Raw genomic sequence first — 24,092 nt, 5'->3', positions numbered from 1 at the left:
AGAGATATGGAGGGGGGAACAAGAATTTGGTAATATCAGTCTTTCTCAAAAGAACTAGCTCAATTTGTCAAGAATTTTCTGCTTTACAACAGTGTGTCAATCAGATGATAATAATAATAATAATAATTATGATGATGATGATGATTTGCTTTCATTAGCCACAAGACCAATTATGTGGTGGTGGCCACATAGTCATTTTAACACTAATATCTAACTGATACTTCATTCCATACAAACCCTGAAGATGAAAGGTTAAGTCAATCCTAATACTAATTAAAATCTAACAAAAAAAAAATAAATAAAAATAATTATATATAATTAGACATTTATTAATGATCGAACTAAAGTGTGGATGTGAATTAACTGGGTAAAAGAAAAAAAGAAAGAAAATTATAAAACGACAAGGCAAACAATGATAGACAAAAGGATGTATTATATTTAAAAAAAAAGTTTAATTCTCTATAAAACAGCAAGCATCACATCACATCACATTTTCTGCCACTCATGGAGAAGGAAAATTATGAGGGAATACCTGTCCCCTTTCCTTTAATATGCATCCCAGCTTTCTTAATAATGCATTATGGTTTGGGTGCAAAATGAACAAAAAATAATAATAATAATAATAACAGAAGAGTCAAGGGTTTACTGTTTTAAGTTGCTTTTGCAATAGGGTAAACCTTGATGATTCAGTTTTAAATATGAACGCAAGCACACACGCTTACATACACACAGGCGTACTGTCAGACGTGCACAAAACATAATTTAAAAAAAAAAAAAACGTAAATCCTGAAGCTTTTTTTTGTTTTTCTTTTTTCTTTCTTTTTTTTTTTGTTGTTGGCTACTCAGTCTATTGAAGTGAAAATGAAGAGATGGGAAGAAAAAACAGAAGGTAAATAATGGCTGGAAGCAGAGACGAATTTAACAGGAGATGGCACCAGAGGAATGGAGTAGATGTATATTCTTCAGTTAAATGCAACTGAAATGCCAGGAGTTGACGAATCCAAAAAGTTCATGTTTATCACCAACGAAAAAGAAACTGTTTTAGTATTTTTTTTCCTTTATTTCTTTTTCTTTGGTCTGCCTCTGCCATCGGGAGTTCCATCTGCTTTCCGTTTCTGACCCTGAAAAACATAAAAGAACAGGTTCATAGATCAGAGAAGTTTTGGAAAAGAAAATAAATTTAAAGCCATAGATATGAAGTTTGGTTCCCAACCACATTAGCCTGGGTTCAGTCCCACTGCGTGACACCTTGGGCGAGTGTCTTCTACTATAGGGCTTTCCTATAAGTAGGTTACCTCCCTTGGCTAGGCGGTGCTCCATGTAGACACCGAGAGGAGATATAAGCTTCTGCTTATTCCTGTCTGAAGTATCGTCCGATACTTCAGACTTATCGTCCGATGAATTTACTTTGTTGACATTCTTCATCGACAGAATTTTTATACCTTTCAACCTTTCAGTCAAGTCCGCCTTTCTTCCAGTAACATATTGTCCATATAATCTTAAATATTTCTTTAACTCAGGCACAGTAAGTACTTCGATAGCTAAATCACCGACCTGCTTGATAACCATGATAAGACGTAAAACAATAACAATAGCGTGGATAGTCTGCGGAAGTTTAATTGTCTACATGGAGCGCCGCCTAGCCAAGGGAGATAACCTACTTATAAGAAAGCCCTATAGCTTCGTGAGTGGATTTGGCATGGTTCAGTGGTTACAGTGTTGAGCTCACAATCATGAAGTAGTGAGTTCGATTCCTGGACCAGGCTGCATGTTGTGCTCTTGAGCAAGGCACTTAATTTCCTATTGCTCCAGTCCACTCATCTGTAGAAATGAGTTGCAACATCATTGATGCCAAGTTGTATTGGTCTTTGCCTTTCCCTTGGATAACATCAGTGGCGTGAGAGGGGAAGCTGGTATGCATGGGTGACTGCTGGTCTTCCATAAACAACCTTGGACTGTGGAGGGTAACTTTCTAGATGCAAGCACATGGTCATTCATGACCAAAAGGGGGTCTTTACCCTTTTTATATAACAATGTGTCTTTGTGTCTGTGCTTGCCCCTCACCACTACTTGACAGCCAGTGTTAGCATGTTTACATCCCCATAACCTAGCAGCCTGGCAAAAGGAACTGATAAAATAAGTACCAGGCTTAAAAAAAAGAAAAAGTACTGGGGGTCAATTCATTTGACCAAAATTCCTCAAGGTGGTGCCCCAGCATGGCTGCAGTCTAATGACTAAAACTAGTGAAAGATAAAAAATGCAATTTGCAACCTGAGGTCTTAAAAGCATTATGCTTACCCCTGTACAAGCTGGGTCCTGCACCCAATCTGCCCCCTTCAACCATTCTCCCACATCCCATCTTTCTAACACTCACCCTTAACTTGGACACTCAACAGCTGTAGTTATTTGGGAGCAAAATCAACACACACACTACCACACCTTGCGCTACTGGCTACCCCTTTCTTTCCCCCTTCCTTTTAGCTTTTACAACTTTACTACTGTGCAGTTTAATTCTCTATAAAACAGCAAGCATCACATCACATTTTCTGCCACTCATGGAAGGAAAATTATGAGGGAACACCCGTCCCCTTTCTTTTAATCTTCATTCCAGCTTTCTAAATAATGCATTATGGTTTGGATGCAATATGAACAAAAATGTGTTTTCAATAGGTAAACCTCAATGATTTAGTTTTAAATATGAACACAAGCTCACACCTACGTGTGAGAATGTACACATATACAACTTAAATGTGGTAACAAAAGGGATGAACAAGTTTCCCAACAGACGTACCACCTGTGAAAAAGTAAACATTTAGAGAGAGAGAGGAAAAAGATAGAGTAAGAATGGGTAAATGAAAGAGAGAGGTACCTTTGGTGTCCCTGGCTTTGGTCCACGTCGTTTCTTCTCCTGTTTTTCTTTCTCTTCCAACTCCAAGTTTTCTCTTTCTATCAAAGTAATTAATGTATTACATCTTCGTTGTAATTCCTGTAAAGTAATTAAAGTAATTGAGAACCACTGAACACCAAACAATTGAACTGTTACCAAAGATTAAGGGACAACCCAACAGCTACTAAATATATTAACATTCTGTCTGTTGTGGCAACTGATAGCCCAAGGTCAGCCCCCGATCGAATACACCTGTGGTTAAAGACATACAAACAATGACATTGGTACGTCTAATCACAGGTTGCCCTTGACTGACAGAGAGGTTGTTTTATTGGTTCAATCATGGATTTTAGAAACTACTTCCATATATACGACACCAACAATGACTGCAGACTTAACACTTTGATACACAACATTTTACACAATAGCAGACAATCTCCCTTGAAGGCGATACTACAGATTGCTGAAGAATATGCTGTTGCCTTACAGCAACCTAAACTAATACCCAATAATCTCACATAATACTTCTAGCAAAGTTGATCAGCAAATGCTTTAGCTGTGATGACTACTCATTCTTTTACACGTAATGCCTCAGATACAACTGCATTTTATCACTTTTGTATTTGATAGGCCTTATGGTGTACATAATTCCTGTGAGGACAAATTAGCATGGGAGAAATAGCAAATCTTGTTTCCAAAACACATGAGGAAATCTCTATGCCGTCATGGAAATATATCTACAGGACCAGAAACCATGCCAAATAAGATTAGTATGGTGCAGCCTTCCAGCTCTTGCCAACATGGGCATTGGGCATTAACTAATGATTATGACTAAAAATAGCAGCCAAATCTCTTTCAAATCACACTACATTATCATTTAAAGTCCACTTTTCAATGCAGTGGAATTTGTTGAGGCAGATTTTCTACAGCTAGACACACTTCTTGCCACCAATCTTCACTGGTTTCCAAATGCGGTGATATTTCCTCATAGCTCGAGACATTTAACACGGACGACTGGAAACAAACATTGTTTGTATGATGGTGATGTCAAATCAAGAGTACACATGATAAATACATCTATACGGGTTTCCTTCAGTTTCCATCTACCAAATCCACTCTTGAGGATTAGGTTAGCCCAGAGCTATAGTAGAAAACACTTGCTCTGGGTACCGTGCAGTGAAAGTGAACTCAAAATCACATGGTTAGGAGACAAGCTTTTTAACCACACAGTTATGCCTACACCTCTCCTAAAATAGAAAGTAATACGGATATATTTGATAATGAAGTCCCTGGCATAGGAAAAGATGAGATGGTCACAGCCAGAACACCAGAGCATAAGTCTGCTCATTATGCAGGCATCTGATCAAGTCTGCTCGACTCGGGGCTAAACAAGAGCCACATAACAGACAGGAAGAAAGACAATTTGAAATTGATAATCGGTGCACGACCAGGACTTACCATAGCTGTCCGTGATTTAATAAACCAATCAAAGCGGAACTGAGGAGCCTGCCTCACAGAAGTTCGCAGTTCGTCATAGACATTCTCTTTATCAAATCCCAACTTATGCAACATACACACAAGGAAGCGATCCTCCTCTTCGGTGTAATTTTTCCCTTTATTGGTGCCATATTGGATACGCAATTGATGGAATGGAGCACGGTAACGATTCATCTGCAAAAAAGACAAAATAAAATCACAATACATGGTTGAATATATATTTTCATTCTTTTTGTGTTTGCACAAATTTTAGTTTATGATGAGCAGCACAGTATTTAACCCCTACCTAAATCATGCTACAGCATAGATGGAATTTATTGAGATAGATTTTCAATGGCTGGATGCACTTCCTGTCACTAACCCTTACCTGTTTCCAAAGGAGGCAATATTTCCTCATCATCATGTTTTTCATGGAAGATGTTACAATCAACAAACAGGCATCTTCTTGTCTCTGTACCAACCACTATATTCAGTTTTTCCTGCTCTGAACTTTGAAATTCCTTTCTCTCCTGCACCCATCACTTCAGACAAGGACTTACAATTGTCCTACTTTGAACATGACAAACTGCACCAGTTACCAGAAGCATTGCCAAGATCAAATAAAAGTCTTTTCCTCCTCCTCCGTTATCATAACATCCACTTTCCCATGCTTGCATCGACCAGGCAGAATTCACTGAGGTGGAGTCTCTACTGCTGGATGCTCTTCTTGTTGCCAATCCTCACTCGTTTCCAAGCAAGGTAATATTTCCCCCATAGCTAGACATGCTTTTCACAGAAGACTGGAAATGAACAACAACCTTGCTTGTATAACGATAATGCATTTACAACCGTCATGTGATGTCTAGACAAGAATACAATCGCATGCATAGATGCACACACACACACACAAAACATGTTTCTTTCAGTTGCTGTGTAGCAAATCCAATCACAAGGTTGGCTTGGAGTTATAATAGAAGACCACATGGTCACACCAAATCCATTAAAGAAAAAAAAAAAAAAAAAAAAAAAAGAAAGACAGTCATAAAATATATCTCACCTTTACATCAAGGGCCTTTTTAATGCTAATCCTTCTTTGGATCTTAGCTTCACCTCTCTCAATTTGAGCCATGATACGCTCAATGTCTTGCAGCTCATTGCAGCGTTCCCAAAATAAGGTAGAATACTCCACCACCTGAGAGAGTGAGAGAAAGAAAAAAAATAAATAAAGACAAACAAGAACAAAACATTATAAGATCCTTCGACATGCAGCAGTAGAGAAGTTATGCACATTTAGATTTCTGCGTTAGAAATGTTGGCGGAAGCAGAAGCCATTTGTAACACTCAAACTCTTCAAGTGAACATAGTACTGGTAATCAAGCCTTCAGTTTAACCCTTTAGCATTTAAACTGGCCATCTTATCTTGGCCACCACAGTCCCCAGATCTCAATATTATTGAACATTTATGGTGCATTTTAGAAAAACAAGTAAGGAGTTGATATCCTCCACCATCATCACTACAAGAACTGGAGACTGATTTAGTTGAAGAATGGACAAAAATTCCTTTGGAAACAATTCAAACTTTGTATGAGTCCATACCTCATAGAATTCAATCTATAATTACTGCTAAAGGCGATCCTACCCCATATTAAAATAAATTTGTTTGAAATTTTAAGGTGTTTCCATTATTTTGTCCAACCCCTGTATAATCCCTCCCTCTATCAATGGAAAAATACATACATACATATTTAGGGATTAACACTGCTACCAATAGTTTCATGCATTACACTTAAGATCGTTGATAATCTATCTTCATGTTGGATAAGAAGCCTTAAATTCATATGAAATCACACGTTCTCATTATTCACCACTATCATGTGTGTGTGTGTGTGTGTGTGTGTGTGTGTGTGTGTGTATATATAATATGTATATATACTGACACACACACATTGTATACATACATTTCTACATATAAGATACATAACAAAAGCAGTAACACAGTAAAAGAGAATAGGCACCTCTTCTGGAGTTTTGCCCTCCACTTCATGAGCTATGTTTTCAATGTCGTCTCGACCATATTTCTCATTAGCTTTGATAAACTGATTGAAATCTCTTTTCGACCAATTTGTAAATCCCTGAAAAACAGTGAAATGACAACAGTTTGATATACAGTGAGTAATAAAAGTGTGGTATGTGTGTGTGTATAACAATCATGTTTTATACATGAGTGAGGTGCTGAAAAGTTCCTAGGTTTGGGTAAAAGAAACTCCAGGAGGACCAATTAATTATGATTTTATTCAACATACTCCTCTCTCAGATTCACACACTTATTGCAGCAGTCCTTCAGTTTGTCTAAGCCCTGTAAAAGGACTCAGAGGATTGGGTCTTCAACTGGGCCTTCCGTGAAACCCTTAAAGCCAGGAACTTTTCAGTACACCATTCATATTGTATCACATGTTTATGAGTGCATGTGTATAAAACAATCATGTTATGTATTCATATATATTATATATATCACATAATGTCATATCTTACCTGCTTCAGAAGTTCTTCTTTCTCACTAATTTCAGCATCGTTCAAAGGGTAGGCTTCATCGATTCGTTTCTGTTCCTCTCTTCGGATTCGCTCGGCGTCAGCACCATAGTCAGGGTTTTTAGGGACCTAAAAGACAAAGAACCCATATATGTATAAGTGTGTGTGTGCATGTGTATATACATATAAAATTTTGTACACCCAGTGCAATAAAAAATTTAAAGAACTAAACAAATATATTAATAGTTTCAGCAATAGTAAAACCTAGATGCCTTGGAAACGATTCTCTATCATTGGTGAACTGAGTCAGAAGAAACTCCGCTAAGTATTCTAACAATTCTGCCCGGTTGCTACCTGTAACTCTCAGTAATACCAACACAAATCACAGCTCTATGACTTAGCAATTTGTCAAATTACTGTCTGTACAGTTCTTTTCTACAGTAGCTGCTGAGCTAACTGGTTTTGATGCTATACAATTCATCATATAATTCACTCATCTCTCCCCACCATATCAGCCACATTATGTCCCCACCCCATTAACCACCTCACCCAGTCCTTCCTCACCAAAGCATCGATTCTCTGGAAATCTCCAGATGCACAAGTGTTTCTATCAGCTGTTGACTCACAACTGATGTGATCAATGCCAGGCTTGCCTGACTGGCACCTGAGCCGGTGGTATGTATGTAAAAAGCACCCACTACACTCTTGGAGTGGTTGGCGTTAGGAAGGGCATCCAGCTGTAGAAACCTTGCCAGATCAGATTGGAGCCTGGTGCAGCCTCTGGCTTTCCTGACCTCAGTCAAACCGTCCAACCCATGCTAGCATGGAAAACGGACGTTAAACGATGATGATAATGATGTGACCTCATTAATGTTGGTGGGTCTACAAAGACCCTGGATACAGCTGTTTCATTCAGAGAGAGAGAGAGAGAGAGAGATAGAAGGTGGTGGTGGTACAGTACAATGGCTGAAAGCAGTAGTAGTGTAAAAGAGAATGTAACTAAACACTACATAGAACTGTTTCAAATTCTGGCTGAAGGCTACCAACAATTTCAAGGGGCGGTGGTTACTTGATTGCAGTGAACCCAGTACTTGACTGGTACTTGAATCAACCTCTGAGATGTTTGAACTCAGAACGCTGCTAAGCATTTTGTCTGATGCTCTAATAATTCTGCCAACTCACAGCCAATAACAACAAACCAATCAAATCTAGTAAAAATCAAGATATTTAAAATAACATTTTGCATCACAAATGGATTTTCTTGTCCCTTGGATCAAGTGGAAATTAAAAAAAAAAAGAAAAGAAAAAATAGGTCTTCACTTACTTTATAGCCAATGCTTTTGCGGTAGAAGTAGATTTCCTTGTCTAGAAGTTCAAAGAGCCGTGGTGGGAAGAACTGGAAATCTTGTACATTGGGCTGTTTTGGAGGTCTTGGCGCCTGCATTAAAGTGGGGAATAGCACAAAAAGCAAATCTGCCCAACACAAACATTTAAGCGAGACAACGGAAATAAGAGTTGCTGAGAGAAAGGCCTATTTACCCTCTAAGTTGGGTAAATAATCCATAAAGTAGAAGCTGCTTACTTCAGATTACTAAACCATACCAGTAAAATGCAAAAAGAATAGGGAAGTAGAATTCTAAACAAATCTAACTTAATTTTTTCTCATTTATTAAGAATAATAAAAAAAAAAGACCTCCTTACATCCACCTACCCCCACCAAAAAAATAACTTGTGTGGTGTAGTTCCCTTCCTCAACAGCATAGTTGATCATGTGCTGAAACTGGAATTGAACTCACAAGCTTAGATTTCAAGTAGGAGTCAAATACTCTAATCTACTATGCTACTGACATGTAGCTCAACAGAAAACCCAGTCAAACACCATGTTATTAATAACTGACAAAAGTATTACAAACAGCTTAATAGCTGTCAAACTTATGTCATCAATGGAGGTATTACCACAATCTGAGAAGAAATATTATATTTTATTATATCCTAAGTATGACATAGTTCTGCAAAGGAGAGCCAGTCTTGAAGTACAAGACAACATAACCTGTACTAACTTTGTTTACATAGATTTAAAAGGAAATGAAGTAGTCACAAATGTAAAAGAGAAACTCTAATCCCTTCTTTTATCGTTCATTTTAGCTCCATAACAGGATCATTTCAGGACTGGGGTTTTGACTTTAAAAAATTACAAACAGGTCTCCTTCATTGGACACAAAACTCGGCTTGCGAAGACCTGTTGGGGCAAGCGAAAGCGAAATCGTGATGGCACCTGTGCCCAGTGTCGCCTTCCTGGCACGTGTAAAGACTTTCGAGCGAGATCGTTGCCAATGCTGCTGAACTGGCTCCTGTGCAGGTGGCACGTAAAATACACCATTTTGAGCATGGCCGTTGCCAGTACCGCCTGACTGGCCCTCGTGCCAGTGGCACATAAAAAGCACCACAACACTCTCGGAGTGGTTGGCGTTAGGAAGGGCATCCAGCTGTAGAAACTCTGTAGCCATCTGGTTCGCCAGTCCTCAGTCAAATCGTCCAACCCGTGCCAGCATGGGAAGCGGACGTTAAACGATGATGATGATGTTATTAAGAGTTAAAGCTTAAGTGAAAACAAAACCTTGCTTGCGTAAGATCACTACTGGAACATGGGAATCAAACACTAAACACTACATCATAAGGTAAGTGGAAAGAAGGAAAAGGCAATAACTAAAACAACACAGGGAATATCTAATAGCTTTAATTTAATGGCTGCTTGGTTTTAGAGATCTTGTAAACTAGAAATACATAGAAAGTTGTATATATTTACCTTAGGAGCCTTTGGTTCACTGACACGAAGAGCCTCTCGGAAGTAAGCATCGACAGCATAGTTAGCTTTCCTCTCACGTTTCGGAGGCTCGATCCAAGAACCTAATGGACCTATCTTTTGCTTCTCGCGGTAATCTTCCCCTTCAAATTTATACACGCTTTCATGTGTATCTAATGAGAAAGTTTTTAAGGTGCCTTCACCAAGGGTCTCCATTTTGTTTTGAATCTCCAGAGTCTGAATAAAAACAAATGCAATAAAATATGAATGAATTACAAACTGAAAATTTAATAGTTACAAAGGTTTTTGAGTAAGGTTAAGCGAATGTTTATATGAACAACTGGAGACAACAGACTTAGAGAATCAGAAAACAGAGTCCCTAGATTGTAAATAATATCATTGTGTTAATCAAGCTTCACTTCATACAGGACTTAGAATCTAATCTAATTTCGTTGTGTCCTAGATGTATTAATCCATGATGCGAAATGCACAGTCAGTGCATTAACTATATATGTTAAATTAAGTTTTAACTGAGGCTTGTTTTGGTTAATGGCTGGTTGAGTAAATCATTGACACTTGGAAGCCCAGCCAAAATTGATTTTATAACAAATTAGACTCCAATTTTAATACTGAGTCTCCTCTATCAGTAAATTTTCCTGTTGTTAAACTAAAGATTATTATAAAAGAACAATTAAAAGATTAACACACACATACACACATGTGAGAGGGGGTTTGTGATTGAGAACTTTGTTGTTTCGAATAAGTAATCGACCTCACGTGTAAGCTGACAACACACTGGAATTTCAACTAAATATCGATTGAGAGTCCTCTTAGAGCAAACAATGCTCAAATTCACATACACAAGATGATGATGACAGCACCACTGCCACCTTCTCATTAACTTTATTAATGAGAAGACATTTTACATCCATCTAACCCTTCTTACTCACAGTGTGGGACAATTTTAAGACAATTTTTTATCAAACATCACAAACGTCTGTTCTCCACTTTAATCCTTTCAGCACCTCACCTACAGACAAACAATGCTCTAGAGGACTTCCTACCAAAATACAAATGTATGAGCTGGTGGGAGTTGTTTTTTTTTGCAGATTAAAAATAAATTAAAATATTGTACTACAATAATAATGCCTTCACTTTTTTGTTCAAAGAGAAACACAGAAAAAAAAAGTAGTTCCATTACCCTTTTCTCTCCTTTAGCCAAAATAGCGTCTATGTCTTCATCAGTGATTTCACTGTCTTTAGAGGCAAACACATGGTTGGCACCATGTCGAATCATTTGAAGGACCTCCTCTTTGCCAAGTTTGTTAGTATTCTGATCTAATAAACGACCTGGAAACAAAAAAAAATTAAAAACCCATCTTATAAATACAGTTTTTAAAGTGAAAAAAAAAAACCCCAACTAAAAAACAATGTCTTTGATTATAGGCCAGTTCAATCACTCAATCATTTGGGACTATTTTCTCCTCCCTTTTCCATAGTGACATGGGTTGCAATGCAGCTTCTCCTTCTGCATTCTTGTTTTCACAGTTGTGATGGTCAAATATTGTCCAGCCTGATCTAACTACTTCTTCCCAAACCAACCAATGATGGAACTTAGTTGCTAATGGATAATATTGTCTAAGATAAATTTTGTTTGATGGTCTCAATCCAAATGTCTTTGACCAATCATAGGTCTGCTTGATCAGAGCTGACCCTCAGAGCTAAACCACCACAAATTCTATCAATGGTTAAGAAGCTTTGTGGTTAAAGAGCTTTTACCACAGCCATGAGGTTTCAGGTTTGATTTCACTGCACAGCACCATAAGCAAGTGAAATTTCATAGACAGAAACTGCGTGGGGGCTTATTGCAAATGCTTAAGTGTCTATTGGGAAACACTGATAAATCACAAAATCCTAAATCAAAACCTTGTGGTATTTCCTTTCGATTTCCATCCATTTGTACAGACAAAAGTTACTCCCTTGTTATTCCTGCCAGCAGCAATGCAGTAAACCAGCGACTGGCAGCAGGAACCCATGACACCGTTCTTTACAATCACCATCATTTAATGTCCATTTTTCATGCTGGCATGGGCTGGCCAGCCAGAAAGCTGCACCAGGCTCCAATTATCTGATTTGGCATGGTTTCCACAGCTGGATGCCCTTCTTAACAACCATTTCACAGCATGTACTAGGTACTTTCTATGTGGCACCAGCTCAGGTATTTTTTTACATGGCACTATTCAAATGGACGAGTAGAAAATAAATCCATGGTTTGCATCGACCACAAGTACCTTTCCCCATCTAATTCCTATTGTTTTATCACCAACCATATTGTACTGATAAATACTGTACCTTGCTGAATGACTATATTGTCCAGTCGCAACTTCATTTCAGCTCTTTCAACAATGCGTTCCTCTACAGTATTTTCAGTGATCAATCGGAAGACTCGAACCTGTTTTGTCTGCCCAATACGATGAGCACGATCCTATCAACGAGAAACAAACATTCAAAACCAAAAAATAACCAAAGTAAGCAAAAAACACCATAAATACCAGTCTTATTTCTTCTCTCCCTATAAACCATACTGCAAGCCTATAAGATGCACCCCTATTTTACAAGTATATTTTGTTGTCATCTGTTCATAGCAAATAGCTGGCAGATGGAATTGATAGTTAACTTGGGTTGGGTTTGACCCCCAAAAATATCAAACAGACTATATAAATAATGTTAGACATTAATTTAGTCCCACTTATATTTATATATATTGGTGAACATGGAAGAGTAAATGTTAACACAAGGGAAATCATTAACATCACATCCTATCAGGCCCCACTCAGAAATCTTAGGCCTTGTCAATGTATAATAAATCATCATTATAATTATACAGGGCAGTGGATTGGCAGGATCATTAGTGCAATGTTCTGCAGTATTTCATTCAGCTTTTTATGTCCTGAGTTGAAACCCTGTTGAAATCAAGTTTGCCATTCATCTTTCTGCAGTTGATTACTACCTATCCCCATATTTCTGGCCTTGTGCCTATGTTGCTTGTTTCAACCCTTTTATGTTCTGAGTTGCCTCAGTTGTCCCGGGTCAACAAGTACCAGTTAGATACTGTGGTTGATGTAATTGATCCCCCACCCCCCACCCTGCCATAGATTCTGATAATGTGCTGCCTATATAAGAAATCATAATAAATTATTTCTTTTTATTTGTAATAAATAAGATGGAGCCTGGTGTTGCCATCCGGTTTCACCAGTCCTCAGTCAAATCGTCCAACCCATGCTAGCATGGAAAGCGGACGTTAAACGACGACGATGATGATGAAGATGGGCAAAAAAAACAAAAAAACAAACAGAGGCTACAAACCTGGGCTTGCAAGTCGACCTGTGGATTCCAGTCAGAGTCAAAAAGAATGACAATATCAGCGGTGGCCAAGTTAATGCCCAACCCGCCGGCTCTCGTACTCAACATAAATAGAAATTTTAGACTGTTTGGGGCATTGAAGTCGTTGATAGATACCTGTAAAAGAGAAGCAAACAAAACATTCAATGCTTATGATGGTAATAGAATACATCTCAAAAAATAACAAGTTAAAAATTACACTACCCCAGGGGTCAGCAAACCGGGGTAAATTACCCTAAATGGAGTAAAAAAGAAATACTTGGGGGTAATATAAAAAACGTGTTCCTTGTTATGACAAAATTTTTCTTGACATCACTGCATCTGTCCAATTTAATGGATGTGCTTAGGAGACGTCACATCATTTTGAACTACAAACGATTTGGTTGCTAAGGCGTTGTCAAGTGACTAAACATATTTGTCAGTTGTCTATTACATGCCTCAACCTAATTTTTTGACACATGTTTTTGCTTTGTTTAAGTAAATTTAAGTATTTAAATTTAAATTCAATTCAACCCTTTAATGAAATCTATTGGACCTCGATGACTGCATCCAAATTGCTCTGACATCAAAATGCCCCAATTCTGATATAATTGTAACAAAAATGAAACATCATTTCCCCAAAACCTGAACTGAAAAAGTTTCTAGAAAAATCCTTTTGTTTCATAATGAGGACATTTATTTATTTTATACTTTTTTATATTTATAATTGTATTCTCCATATAAATAGATTCAATCAACCTTTTGAATTCAAAGAATCTAGGATTTTCTTCCCTTCGAATCAAGAAGGTAACGTCAGCATAAATAAATATATTTTGGGGTTAATTGGTTAAAAAAGTTCCTTAACCCCTGCACTACCCTAAGGCAATGAAGGAGTCTCTATGGGATCAGTTAGCATGCTAGGAACAGTAGTTAAACTTCTCTCAAACCACACCCTATCCCTCCTTTTTTTCCAGTCAAGAATGAAATATCTTTGATTATAGACCTGATCTAGGATTAAACTACATCTATACACCCATCCTATCAGCTGCAGTATATATGTATTATCTTTTCACTGTATTCTACTGACTGTGTAACTAAGGATAGTAGTGGATTTCTCTTATCTCCTCTATTATGCTGCCTGTGTTAACTAGGGATGGCATTGGGTCAGTCTGACTCATTTCAAAACAAGGATAGATTTTTTAAGTTACAAATTGATTCTCTCATCAAAATTGGGAAAAAGAACAAGAGGACTAACTTGTCTGTCTTCATGTGGTGTCTGACCATCTAAACGGCAATAGTTGTATTGTTTCCATATACAGTAATCTTCAAGGATATCCAACATTCTCGTCATTTGACTGAATACAAGTACACGTGATCCTGAAATTACCAAAGTACAAAGGGAAGCATTAATAAACAGCTTGTGAAAAATGGGGTTTCATTATTTGAGATGTTTCCATTCAGATCACAAAACAAGAAGAAAAAATACATGAACTCGAAAATTTTGCTTTAGTGATTAGTTTCAGTTTCTGCAAGGTCCTACAAAAACAGCAGAGAGACGTGTACCCAACACAAATACACCCCTGGGTACATTATAGCTGAAACACAGAAAGAACAAGCATCGTTTAAATATCTCTTACCATAGACCCGTTCAGTCAGGGTTGATAAATAACAAATCTATCACACACACACACAACAGAGGCCAACATAATAGAAATAGAAAACTGTCTCTTACCTTGTGCCTGAAGTTTTGGCAGCAGTTTATCGAGGATGACCATTTTACCACAATTGTCTACTAAATGTTTGTCAGTTGTGTATGGGGGGCCTGAAGTACAAGAGAGAAACAAAATGTAACATGCAAGGACAGAAATAGACACAGAAACATTTATAAAGGTAAAATAACACAAGAATCTGGTGTTGGATTGCTCTTTGGATCTAGGCATCAGTAGAGGAATTGTTTGAGCAAGCAGGTTGTTTATCTGTTGGCACAGGCATGAATAACTAAGCATGTGTCAACAAGCTTGACCACACTGCATAACATACATCTTCTACAGTAACTTTGGGTTAACCAATGCTTGATGAGGGTAATTTAGTAGACAGAAACAATGCAGAAACTCTGTGTGTCTATATATTACTGTATGTAACAGACTATTGGATGTTATGCTCTGTTGGTAACAATGTGCACCCAATTCTTACTGTCTTTGGAGTTCTGGCCAGCTGAGCCGCCATCAGACTGGGCAAAACTTCGAAGTTACTGTCAATACTATTCTTGTTAAAGAACATATACACATGCAATAAAAGTGTGTGAAAACAATCATCTGGGTAGTATTTCCAAAGACAAACTCCTGCCACCCTCCTCGTTAGAATGCAGTGAGTCGGTGATTCACCTACTGGAAACCCATAACCAACAATGCTGTTCTTTAAATGCGATATAAAATAAATACATAAATCAAGAGGAATAGTATACATCATCATCGTTTAACGTCCGCTTTCCATGCTAGCATGGGTTGGACGATTTGACTGAGGACTGGTGAAACCAGATGGCTGCACCAGGCTCCAATCTGATCTGGCAGAGTTTCTACAGCTGGATGCCCTTCCTAACGCCAACCACTCCGAGAGTGTAGTGGGTGCTTTTACGTGCCACCGACACGAAGGCCAGTCACACGGTACTGGCAACGGCCACGCTCAAAAAAATGTTTTTTACGTGCCGCCTGCACGGGAGTTAATGGTATTTTTTGTGTTTGTACCAAAGAACAATTAAAACAGAAGAATGTGCTTTCACACAGTGAATAGAAGAGAAGATTGAGAGCAGGAAATACGTAGCTACCTGGTTCAGCTCCGTCAAATAAGTAAGGATGATTGCAACACTTTCTCAGCTGCATCAAAATGTTCAGTAGCCGCATCTTGTCGGACTTTCCAGCTCCGTTGACCACATCGATATCTTTCATCAATATCCTGGTATACCTGGAGAAGTTTAAGAAAAAGATAGGATTTAATACTTTAAGTCTTCCTGTTGCCTGTCCTCATCTATTTCCAAGCAAGGAAATATTTTCCTTTGCCAGAGATATTTTCATAGAATATTGGAACTCACCACTCTCGCTGCATTTTACTGAGACCAATGAAAATCTTGGTCTCCTTTTTAGGCAAGAGTCTTTTCTCGACGTCAGATTTAATACGTCGGAGTAAAAAGGGTCGGAGTACAGCATGAAGCCTGTCCACAAGTTGAGTGTCACCGAAGCAGTTATTGGTGTTGAACCAAGCATCAAAGTCCTAAAAATAAAATCAAAATTGAAGGGTTGTTTTACAACTGTTTGGGTGCAACTAAAGCAGTGAACAACATTATACTCAACAAACCAAAAGGAGAACTACACAGCCACCTGAGCAGCTAGAAATAACAGCCAAATCTTGACTCATACACTACCATCTTAAAAATATACATAATCCTAGATATGAAGTCAGAAACTAAGGTGAGATGGTCATGGCCAGAACACTGCTGATTATTGATCTACTCAAATCAGGACCACCTGGGGTTAAACATTTCACTTATTTAAGTACAAGATTAATACAAAATCACAGTATGAATGATGATGATGATCATCATCCTCCTCCTCATGACTTACTTTCCATGCTTGCATGGGTTGGATAGGTTGCTGCAGTCCAAGTCTAGGAGTTACTGCCGTGACCTGGATCTCATATTTAATTTCTGGTTTGGTTTGAATAGCTGGATGCCATTCCTGTCACCAACCACTTCACAGAATGTATTTTATTATGGCACCAGCACCAGTGGGGTTACCTTGTGCCCAGTATGATTAAAGTCTCTTCATTATTCCATAACATGTCTGCTTGTGAAGCACTGCTTCAATATGTTGGACCAACACGTCATACTCATTATGCAAAGCTGTGACATAAGCACCACCACTTGGACACATTTAGATAATGTTTGACCAAAGTAGCCTTTAAAAGACGGAAAGGTCACAACTGAAACATTTTCATCGTAACTTCACTATAGGAAAACTACTAGCAATGCCAGACAATATAATTACAAACGTGTTTATTCTATTGGTCCTAATCCACCTGAGAATGTCCCCAATTCTACATTACAAACCCCTTGCTTTAAAATGATCTAAATTAAAACCTTCAGAATTTTGTGCTATTTTATGTTCCAAATACCAGCTTATGTGCTAACAATTCTGCCAGCTCATCATCTTAATAATAGTAACAATAACAATGAGAGAGATAGACTGATGAATCTTGTGTTAAAATGAAATCAAATAAAACCCAAGAACTCACCTCTGATGAATTGAATACATCAGGTAACAGGAAGTTCAATAAAGCCCAAAGTTCATGTAAGTTATTTTGTAGTGGGGTGCCAGTCAGCAGGAGACGATTTGTGGATTTAAATTCACGCACAATTTCTGAAAGCTGGAAACAAAACATTTATGCATATATATTTTCTAAAGAAGATAATAAATTAAAAAAAAAACAAAAAAAAAACATAGGGTTAGGGTTAGGGTAAGAAACTGAAATTAAAGTAATACCATATTGGTAAGGGACCAACAAAGGCATTATTATTATTGTTCATTTTAGTTTTGGGCCCAACCAGCCCAGGTAGTCTGCCACAGGAGCTAGTTCAAGAGTCCACATGGAATGCAGCTTTTAAGCTAATTTAAAACAAAATAAAAATTACCTTCGATTTTTCATTTTTTATTCTGTGGGCTTCGTCTATCACGAGATAGCGCCAGTTAAATTTTTTGAAAACTGCTTTCTCTCTGATAACCATTTCGTAAGATGTAATACACACATCCCATTCACCGGGCATCAATACATCACGAATAAAAGTGGCCTGGAATATACAATAGTTAACGATGAGCAAACTGGAGATCAAGGTCATGATGTAATTCACAGGCATAAACAGATATCTAATGATATATTTCGAAATAAGATGGAAAAACAGAGATGGTATACTCACTCTCTGGTTTTGGTCTCCTATCAAACAGACAGCTCGGATGGAAGGGACCCAACGTAGGAATTCATTTTCCCAGTTTGCCAGAGTTGACTTTGGGACAATTACTAAATGTGGTGAATGGATATTTCTATAATGTTTCATGTAACCGAGCAGAGCGATAGTCTGTAAGGTTTTTCCAAGACCCTACAAAATAAAATCAATGACTGGAACTAGTAAAAGTCTTAAACATGATAACAAATATATTATGATGAGTATTATAACTAAGAATGTTCATGTAGGTTTTCATAAAAACAGAACACCAATCAATTTTATTCAATCTAAACAAAATATAAAATAGCAGACTACAACACAAATACAAACACATACTTTAACCGTTTTGTTACCCTATTTCTGTTGAGATGCTCTGTGTTTCTTTTAATTAATTTTAAATATAACAAAGAAATTAGTAAAATAACTTAGTTGTCATTAAGCTAGTGTTAGGAACATAAATTGTGACTAAGGTTTTGAGGAAGATTTTAATTCAGAACCTTTGAAAACATGACATTTGAACTACAGAGCCAGAGGTGGTTGCAGCCAGGTTGTCCTGCCCTTTGTTTCACTTGTAATACACAGGATGTATTTGCCTGGCATTCAGGCACCATATATGATACACACACCCAATTTTTTTTTTACAACTACTAGAGCAACTTGGGACTTATGAAAGGAAAAACTTTCAATTATCTAAAACACATGAAACAAGGGTTAACTAAAAATTCGTGCACATCTTCCAATATCTTTTTGTTACCATATTTTGTTGAAATAAAACTACCTTTGAACTAATTTTGAAAAGAAGAATTTAGTAAAATGACCATTATCTAGGTGGTGCAGGAACATAGATTAACATGAAATTTTGATGCAAGATTTTCATTTGGACTACTTTAAGACAGGACATTCATATCACAGAACCACAAGGAGTCTCGGGTGATTTGGTATCAAAAAGGTTTAAATGTACAGACCGATGCCAAAAACCATCAACTTACCATTTCATCAGCCAAAATACCATTAATACCATGTTCATACAGTGATATCATCCAGTTTAATCCTCTTATTTGATAATCTCTCAACTCACCATTGTGAACATCTAAAAACAAAAAGACAATGTTATATATATATATATATGTCATACCTAATTGTTGTCAATGTCATCATCATCGATTTAAAGTCTACTTTTCCATGCTCGCATGGGTCAGTTGGAATTTGTTGAGACAGATTTTCTACAGCTGGAAACGCTTTCATGGAATACTGGGAACAAAGGGCACAGCTTGTATGACAGTGAAACTTATTTTAAACTGTTGCATGATATCAAGACAAGGACTCAAACACACGACAGACTTCTCTCAGTTATATCTTATATCCACTTACAAAGCTCTGGTTGACCTGAAGTTATAGTAGAAGACACTTGTACAAGGGGCCACGCACTGGGACTGAACCTAGAACCATGTGGTTGGGAAGCAAGCTTCTTACCACACAGCCACATCGTTATTCATCCTCATTTAACATGTTTTCCATGCTGGCACAGGATTGATGCTTTGACAGGAGTTTGCAAGGCTAGAGCTGCACCAGGCTCCAATTGTCTGTTTTGGCAAGGCTTCTACAGTTAGAGACCCTTCCTAACGCCAGTCACTTTACAGAGTGTACAGGGTGCTTTCTACATGGCACTAGAATATAAAGACAGCAAACACAATAAAACTTACAAGATGGAGATTTTTCAAATCTAATTTCAACATTGACTGATTTCTTGCTTTCTATCAATAATTCTTCATCTTCTTCTTGTTCTGTACGTCGGTGACGATGGCTGCAAAATAAAATCGAATAAAATGAAATGAAGGGAATAAAACGCAGCACTCCCTAGGTATGAGATTTTCTTATGATCAATACACCAATTAAACTGATAGACAACAAAACACAGAAATAATAATAATAAAAAAATAATAATGAAGACTTAAGTCCACACGCAATATTTCTGACAAGGTATTTTTATGGAAAGTCAGCCAACATATGCAATAATTAAGTTAGTGTTAACATATTTAATGCAGGTATCACTGGTTGGCATAGAAAAATAGAGTTCTCTAGAATATAAAAACAAAAACTCAGAGGCGCCATCTGCATGAAAAGATAACAGTTAAATTAGTGTTAACATATTTAATGCAGAGAGCATTAAAATGTTAACTCAAAGTTAATGTTTTTTTTTTAGTATATTTTCAACTAAATGTTAATAATTTCTTCATTTGCCCTAACTCTTACTTATTAATGCACCTCACCCACTTAGTGATATGCACATGTCCATTTATCTCAGAATGGAAAATTTCTTCACAAAAGTAGGATTGATTCGAAGGACACTTGGCTGCTATTTCTAGCAGGTTTGAGTGACAACATACAGGACCCCTCAGTTGCCTACTACATATCTTACTTTACCAAAGAAAAATTAATTTTGTTACTCACAATAAAATTGTTGTCGTTTAGTCCAGGTCAGTCCTCACAGCAAATCTATGATCAAACCTGTTCTAACCATAACCAACCCCATCTTTTTCTTTCTGGCACAGTGTACATAGGACTACAGTCTTCTAATTTTTCACAATGGTAGCCCTTTATAGCCATGGGCCCTAAATCCAAGTCCCCCTCTAAGTTGAAAGGTCCTTGTATAGCAGGCTTGTGGGTACTGGTGCAATGCACCTGTACCATGCATAAATCACCCGGGCTGGTGCCATGTAAAGAGCACTCAGTACACTTTCTAAAGTGGTTGGCATTAGGAAGGGCATCCAGCCATAGAAACCATGCCAAAAACACCTAATTGGAGTGTAGGCAGTTCCTGTCAGACCGTCCAACCCATGCCTGCATGGAGAACACATGTTAAATGATGAAGATGTGGGGAAATTTGGCTGCTAGTTTTAGAAGAATTTGCAGTTTAAGCTTCCACATTGGCTCAGTAATAAGATTGAGCTTATAGACATGTAGAGCAGCATGCAATCGAAATAGCTTTTCTGGAACCTATAACTAATAATAAGGTAGGCTATGGTAAAGACACAGGAATGGTTGTGCGGTTAAGAAGTTCACTTCACAATTATATGGTTTCAGGTTCAGTCCCACTGCATGGCACTCTGGGCAGGTATCTTTGATAACCCCTGGCTGAACACTGAATTGTGAGTAGAATCAATAGGCATAGGAGTGGCTGTGTGGTAAGGAGCTTGCTTACCAACCACATGGTTCCGGGTTCAGTGAGTGGATTTGGTAGACGGAAACTGAAAGAAGCCCGTCGTATATATGTATGCATATATATATGTATGTGTGTGTGTGTGTGTGTGTTTGTGTCCCCCTCCCCACATCGCTTGACAACCGATGCTGGTGTGTTTATGTCCCCGTAACTTAGCGGTTCAGCAAAAGAGACTGATAGAATAAGTACTAGGCTTACAAAGAATAAGCCCTGGGGTCGATTTGTTCGACTAAAGGCGGTGCTCCAGCATTGCCACAATCAAATGACTGAAACAAGTAAAAGAGTAAGACTAATCACCTTGAAGCTGTGTAAATCCTTTACTTGCAAAATAGCCAAGGGTTAGCAACAGGGAAAGTGTTCAGCTTTAAAACGATGTGCCTACAAAATGCCTTTGCCCAACATATGCTAGCATGGTATAAAGAAAAAAAAGGAAGTTAAAGGTGCAAACGTATGATACTATGAAGTCAGTTTTAAAACTGGCATTAAAACCGGTGAAGGTGATCAATTTGTCCTTTCAGGTGTCTTGTGTAATAAAGTCATCAAATCCAGGTAGAATCATTCCTGAATTTGCAAGCCAATGAGGAAGATTCTGCATGGTTGCTTGACCCCACTACACATAGCAGCCAAACATATCCCATAATCCATTCCTTACCACCACTGGATAAAGTGGATCAGTGTACAATATTCCTGGAAAAAAATAGACCCAGGATGGTTAAGACTGTTCCAGGTTTTGACCACAGGCCTGTTCAACCAAAGCTGATTTGAGACTAAACAGCAACAACAATTCTTTGATTTGTAATTAATATTCAAGATTTTCACCTAATAGAATAAGTGACAGAGAATTGATTCTTTTGACTAGGCACAAGGCCAACATTATTTTGTGAGACAAATTAGCTTTATATCAATCGTCCTACCTCAGTATATTACTGCTACTTATTTCACATTGTGCTGAAGAGACAAAAGTCAAACTTAAGAGCAGTAGAGTTCTGAATTAGACACAGCCAAACTAGAACTACTGTCTACAGCCTCCACATCTCCACTGCTATGATAATGATGATACTACTAACATCAGAGGGAGGGAACGATCACTTAAAGCAAAGTTGAGCCCAGCAGGAATATGAACTCGGAACGTAATAATGAAAATTGAATAAATTATAAATAAATCTCATATTTTCTAATAGAAACTAGTTGACAAACAGCTTATAATTTACATTTTACACACACACTCATACATACATACATACATACATACATACATATATATATATATATATGTATAAACACACACAGGGTCCAGCATAGAAATCTGACAACCTATAAATGGTAGTAAATAAATAGAAGATATTATCAACTTTATTGTCTGAATGTACAAAATAATGGGTGCCATTTACAAGCACATAAATAACACCTAAGTAACTGTTCATTAGTCCTTAAAATTGCTTCAAATTTTGGCACTGGGCCATCAATTTAAAGGGAAAGGATTGGTTGATTATATTGATGACCCCGAAAGGATGAAAGGCAAGGCAGACTTTGCGCAGGATTTAGTCTTTAGAATATTGCCAACCAAACGTTTACCCATTCTTCTGCAAGCATACACTGTAGCCAGGTATTTATTGTGTCATGTAATGAGGTTTTGCCCCCAAAATAGCAGCTTTCAATTTGTCTGATATGTGAGGAATATTGAGCATTTTCCTTTTGTGGCAGCTCATCAGAAACGGAAGTATCAGACAACTGAGCAGGCAGGCTACGTGTCATCGCACTGTGACATGACATGGTTGAAAAACATTTCTTCAATTCTAATGTCCATAGAAGCTCTTGCTGCATGGCTGTGTGCTTCATCTTGTGTATTAATGCCACAGTGGAGGCACAATGGCCCAGTGGTTAGGGCAGCGGACTCGCGGTTATAGGATCGTGGTTTCGATTCCCAGACCGGGCATTGCGAGTGTTTATTGGGCGAAAACACCTAAAGCCCCACGAGGCTCCGGCAGGGGATGGTGGCGAACCCTGCTGTACTCTTCCACCACAACTTTCTCTCACTCTTACTTCCTGTTTCTGTTGTGCCTGTAGTTCAAAGGGTAAGCCTTGTCACACTGTGTCACGCTGAATATCCCCGAGAACTACGTTAAGGGTACACGTGTCTGTGGAGTGCTCAGCCACTTGCATGTTAATTTCACGAGCAAGCTGTTCCGTTGATCGGATCAACTGGAACCTTCGACGTCGTAAGCGACGGAGTGCCAACAACAACATTAATGCCAAATCTATTCAATTTTGGGAAAAAGAAGCTGGCACAATTTGACACAACATAATCACACAATGATGAGAATTCAGTCACAATGTGTCTGCCCTCTTCAAAGAGACACCAGTCTTTCACACTAATGTTTACGTCACAGCACCACATTGTTACACATTCATTCACAGTGAAGGCAACACTCATAAAGCTACTGTGGACTGCTGTGCCACTAGTAGCATATATTTTGCCCATTTATGCTACCTAACAGCTAGAAAGGCACTTTACTGCTCATGAGAAATAATTTCCGCAAACTTTTTCTGGCTTTCCTCTATCATATGGATTCAATTTTTTTTTGTATAATTTATACTTCTATGAATAAGAGAATTTAATTCAAAATGCAATATTCTTTGCACATTATTATCTGAATTACACAGTGTAGAGACACGTCTTGATGCAGAATAACAACAATTCTTTGCAGCCTTCCTAATAGCCGTAATATTCTTCAGTATTTCGTTTGCACACTCCCTGACAGCATTTGAAAATTCAAAACTATCAAAATTCCCTGCTGGATCA

The 24,092-nt window shown here is 37.9% G+C and overlaps 1 protein-coding gene across 10 annotated transcripts in view; it reads right to left on the bottom strand.

Moving 5' to 3' along the window:
• Positions 1-432: 432 nt before the first annotated feature.
• Positions 433-24,092, bottom strand: part of LOC106884192 (SWI/SNF-related matrix-associated actin-dependent regulator of chromatin subfamily A member 5) — a 37,860-nt gene continuing 14,200 nt past the window's right edge. For 5 of the 10 annotated variants that reach the window (XM_014935432.3, XM_089362008.1, XM_089362007.1 and 2 more), the window contains 20 exons: positions 19,773-19,873; positions 19,059-19,159; positions 18,043-18,222; positions 17,761-17,916; positions 17,364-17,495; positions 16,165-16,343; positions 15,901-16,037; positions 14,809-14,898; positions 14,332-14,453; positions 13,062-13,214; positions 12,048-12,180; positions 10,897-11,045; positions 9,699-9,932; positions 8,217-8,330; positions 6,896-7,021; positions 6,379-6,495; positions 5,421-5,555; positions 4,346-4,558; positions 2,870-2,986; positions 433-1,121 (listed from right to left, as the gene is read on the bottom strand). In XM_014935432.3, coding sequence (XP_014790918.1) covers positions 1,059-1,121; positions 2,870-2,986; positions 4,346-4,558; positions 5,421-5,555; positions 6,379-6,495; positions 6,896-7,021; positions 8,217-8,330; positions 9,699-9,932; positions 10,897-11,045; positions 12,048-12,180; positions 13,062-13,214; positions 14,332-14,453; positions 14,809-14,898; positions 15,901-16,037; positions 16,165-16,343; positions 17,364-17,495; positions 17,761-17,916; positions 18,043-18,222; positions 19,059-19,159; positions 19,773-19,873 — 2,752 coding nt within the window. In that variant the 3' untranslated portion in view covers positions 433-1,058. Of the gene's footprint in view, positions 1,122-2,869; positions 2,987-4,345; positions 4,559-5,420; positions 5,556-6,378; positions 6,496-6,895; positions 7,022-8,216; positions 8,335-9,698; positions 9,933-10,896; positions 11,046-12,047; positions 12,181-13,061; positions 13,215-14,331; positions 14,454-14,808; positions 14,899-15,900; positions 16,038-16,164; positions 16,344-17,363; positions 17,496-17,760; positions 17,917-18,042; positions 18,223-19,058; positions 19,160-19,772; positions 19,874-24,092 lie in introns of all 10 variants that reach the window. The other 5 variants (XM_052972317.2, XM_052972318.2, XM_052972319.2 and 2 more) reach the window with 1 other exon arrangement.

The sequence above is a fragment of the Octopus bimaculoides genome, chromosome 13 (assembly GCF_046866305.1).
Source record: "Octopus bimaculoides isolate indiv1 chromosome 13, ASM4686630v1, whole genome shotgun sequence".
NCBI lineage: Eukaryota > Metazoa > Mollusca > Cephalopoda > Octopoda > Octopodidae > Octopus > Octopus bimaculoides.
Note: the sequence above shows the minus strand (reverse complement) of the source record. Positions and strands in the feature narration are given on the sequence as shown.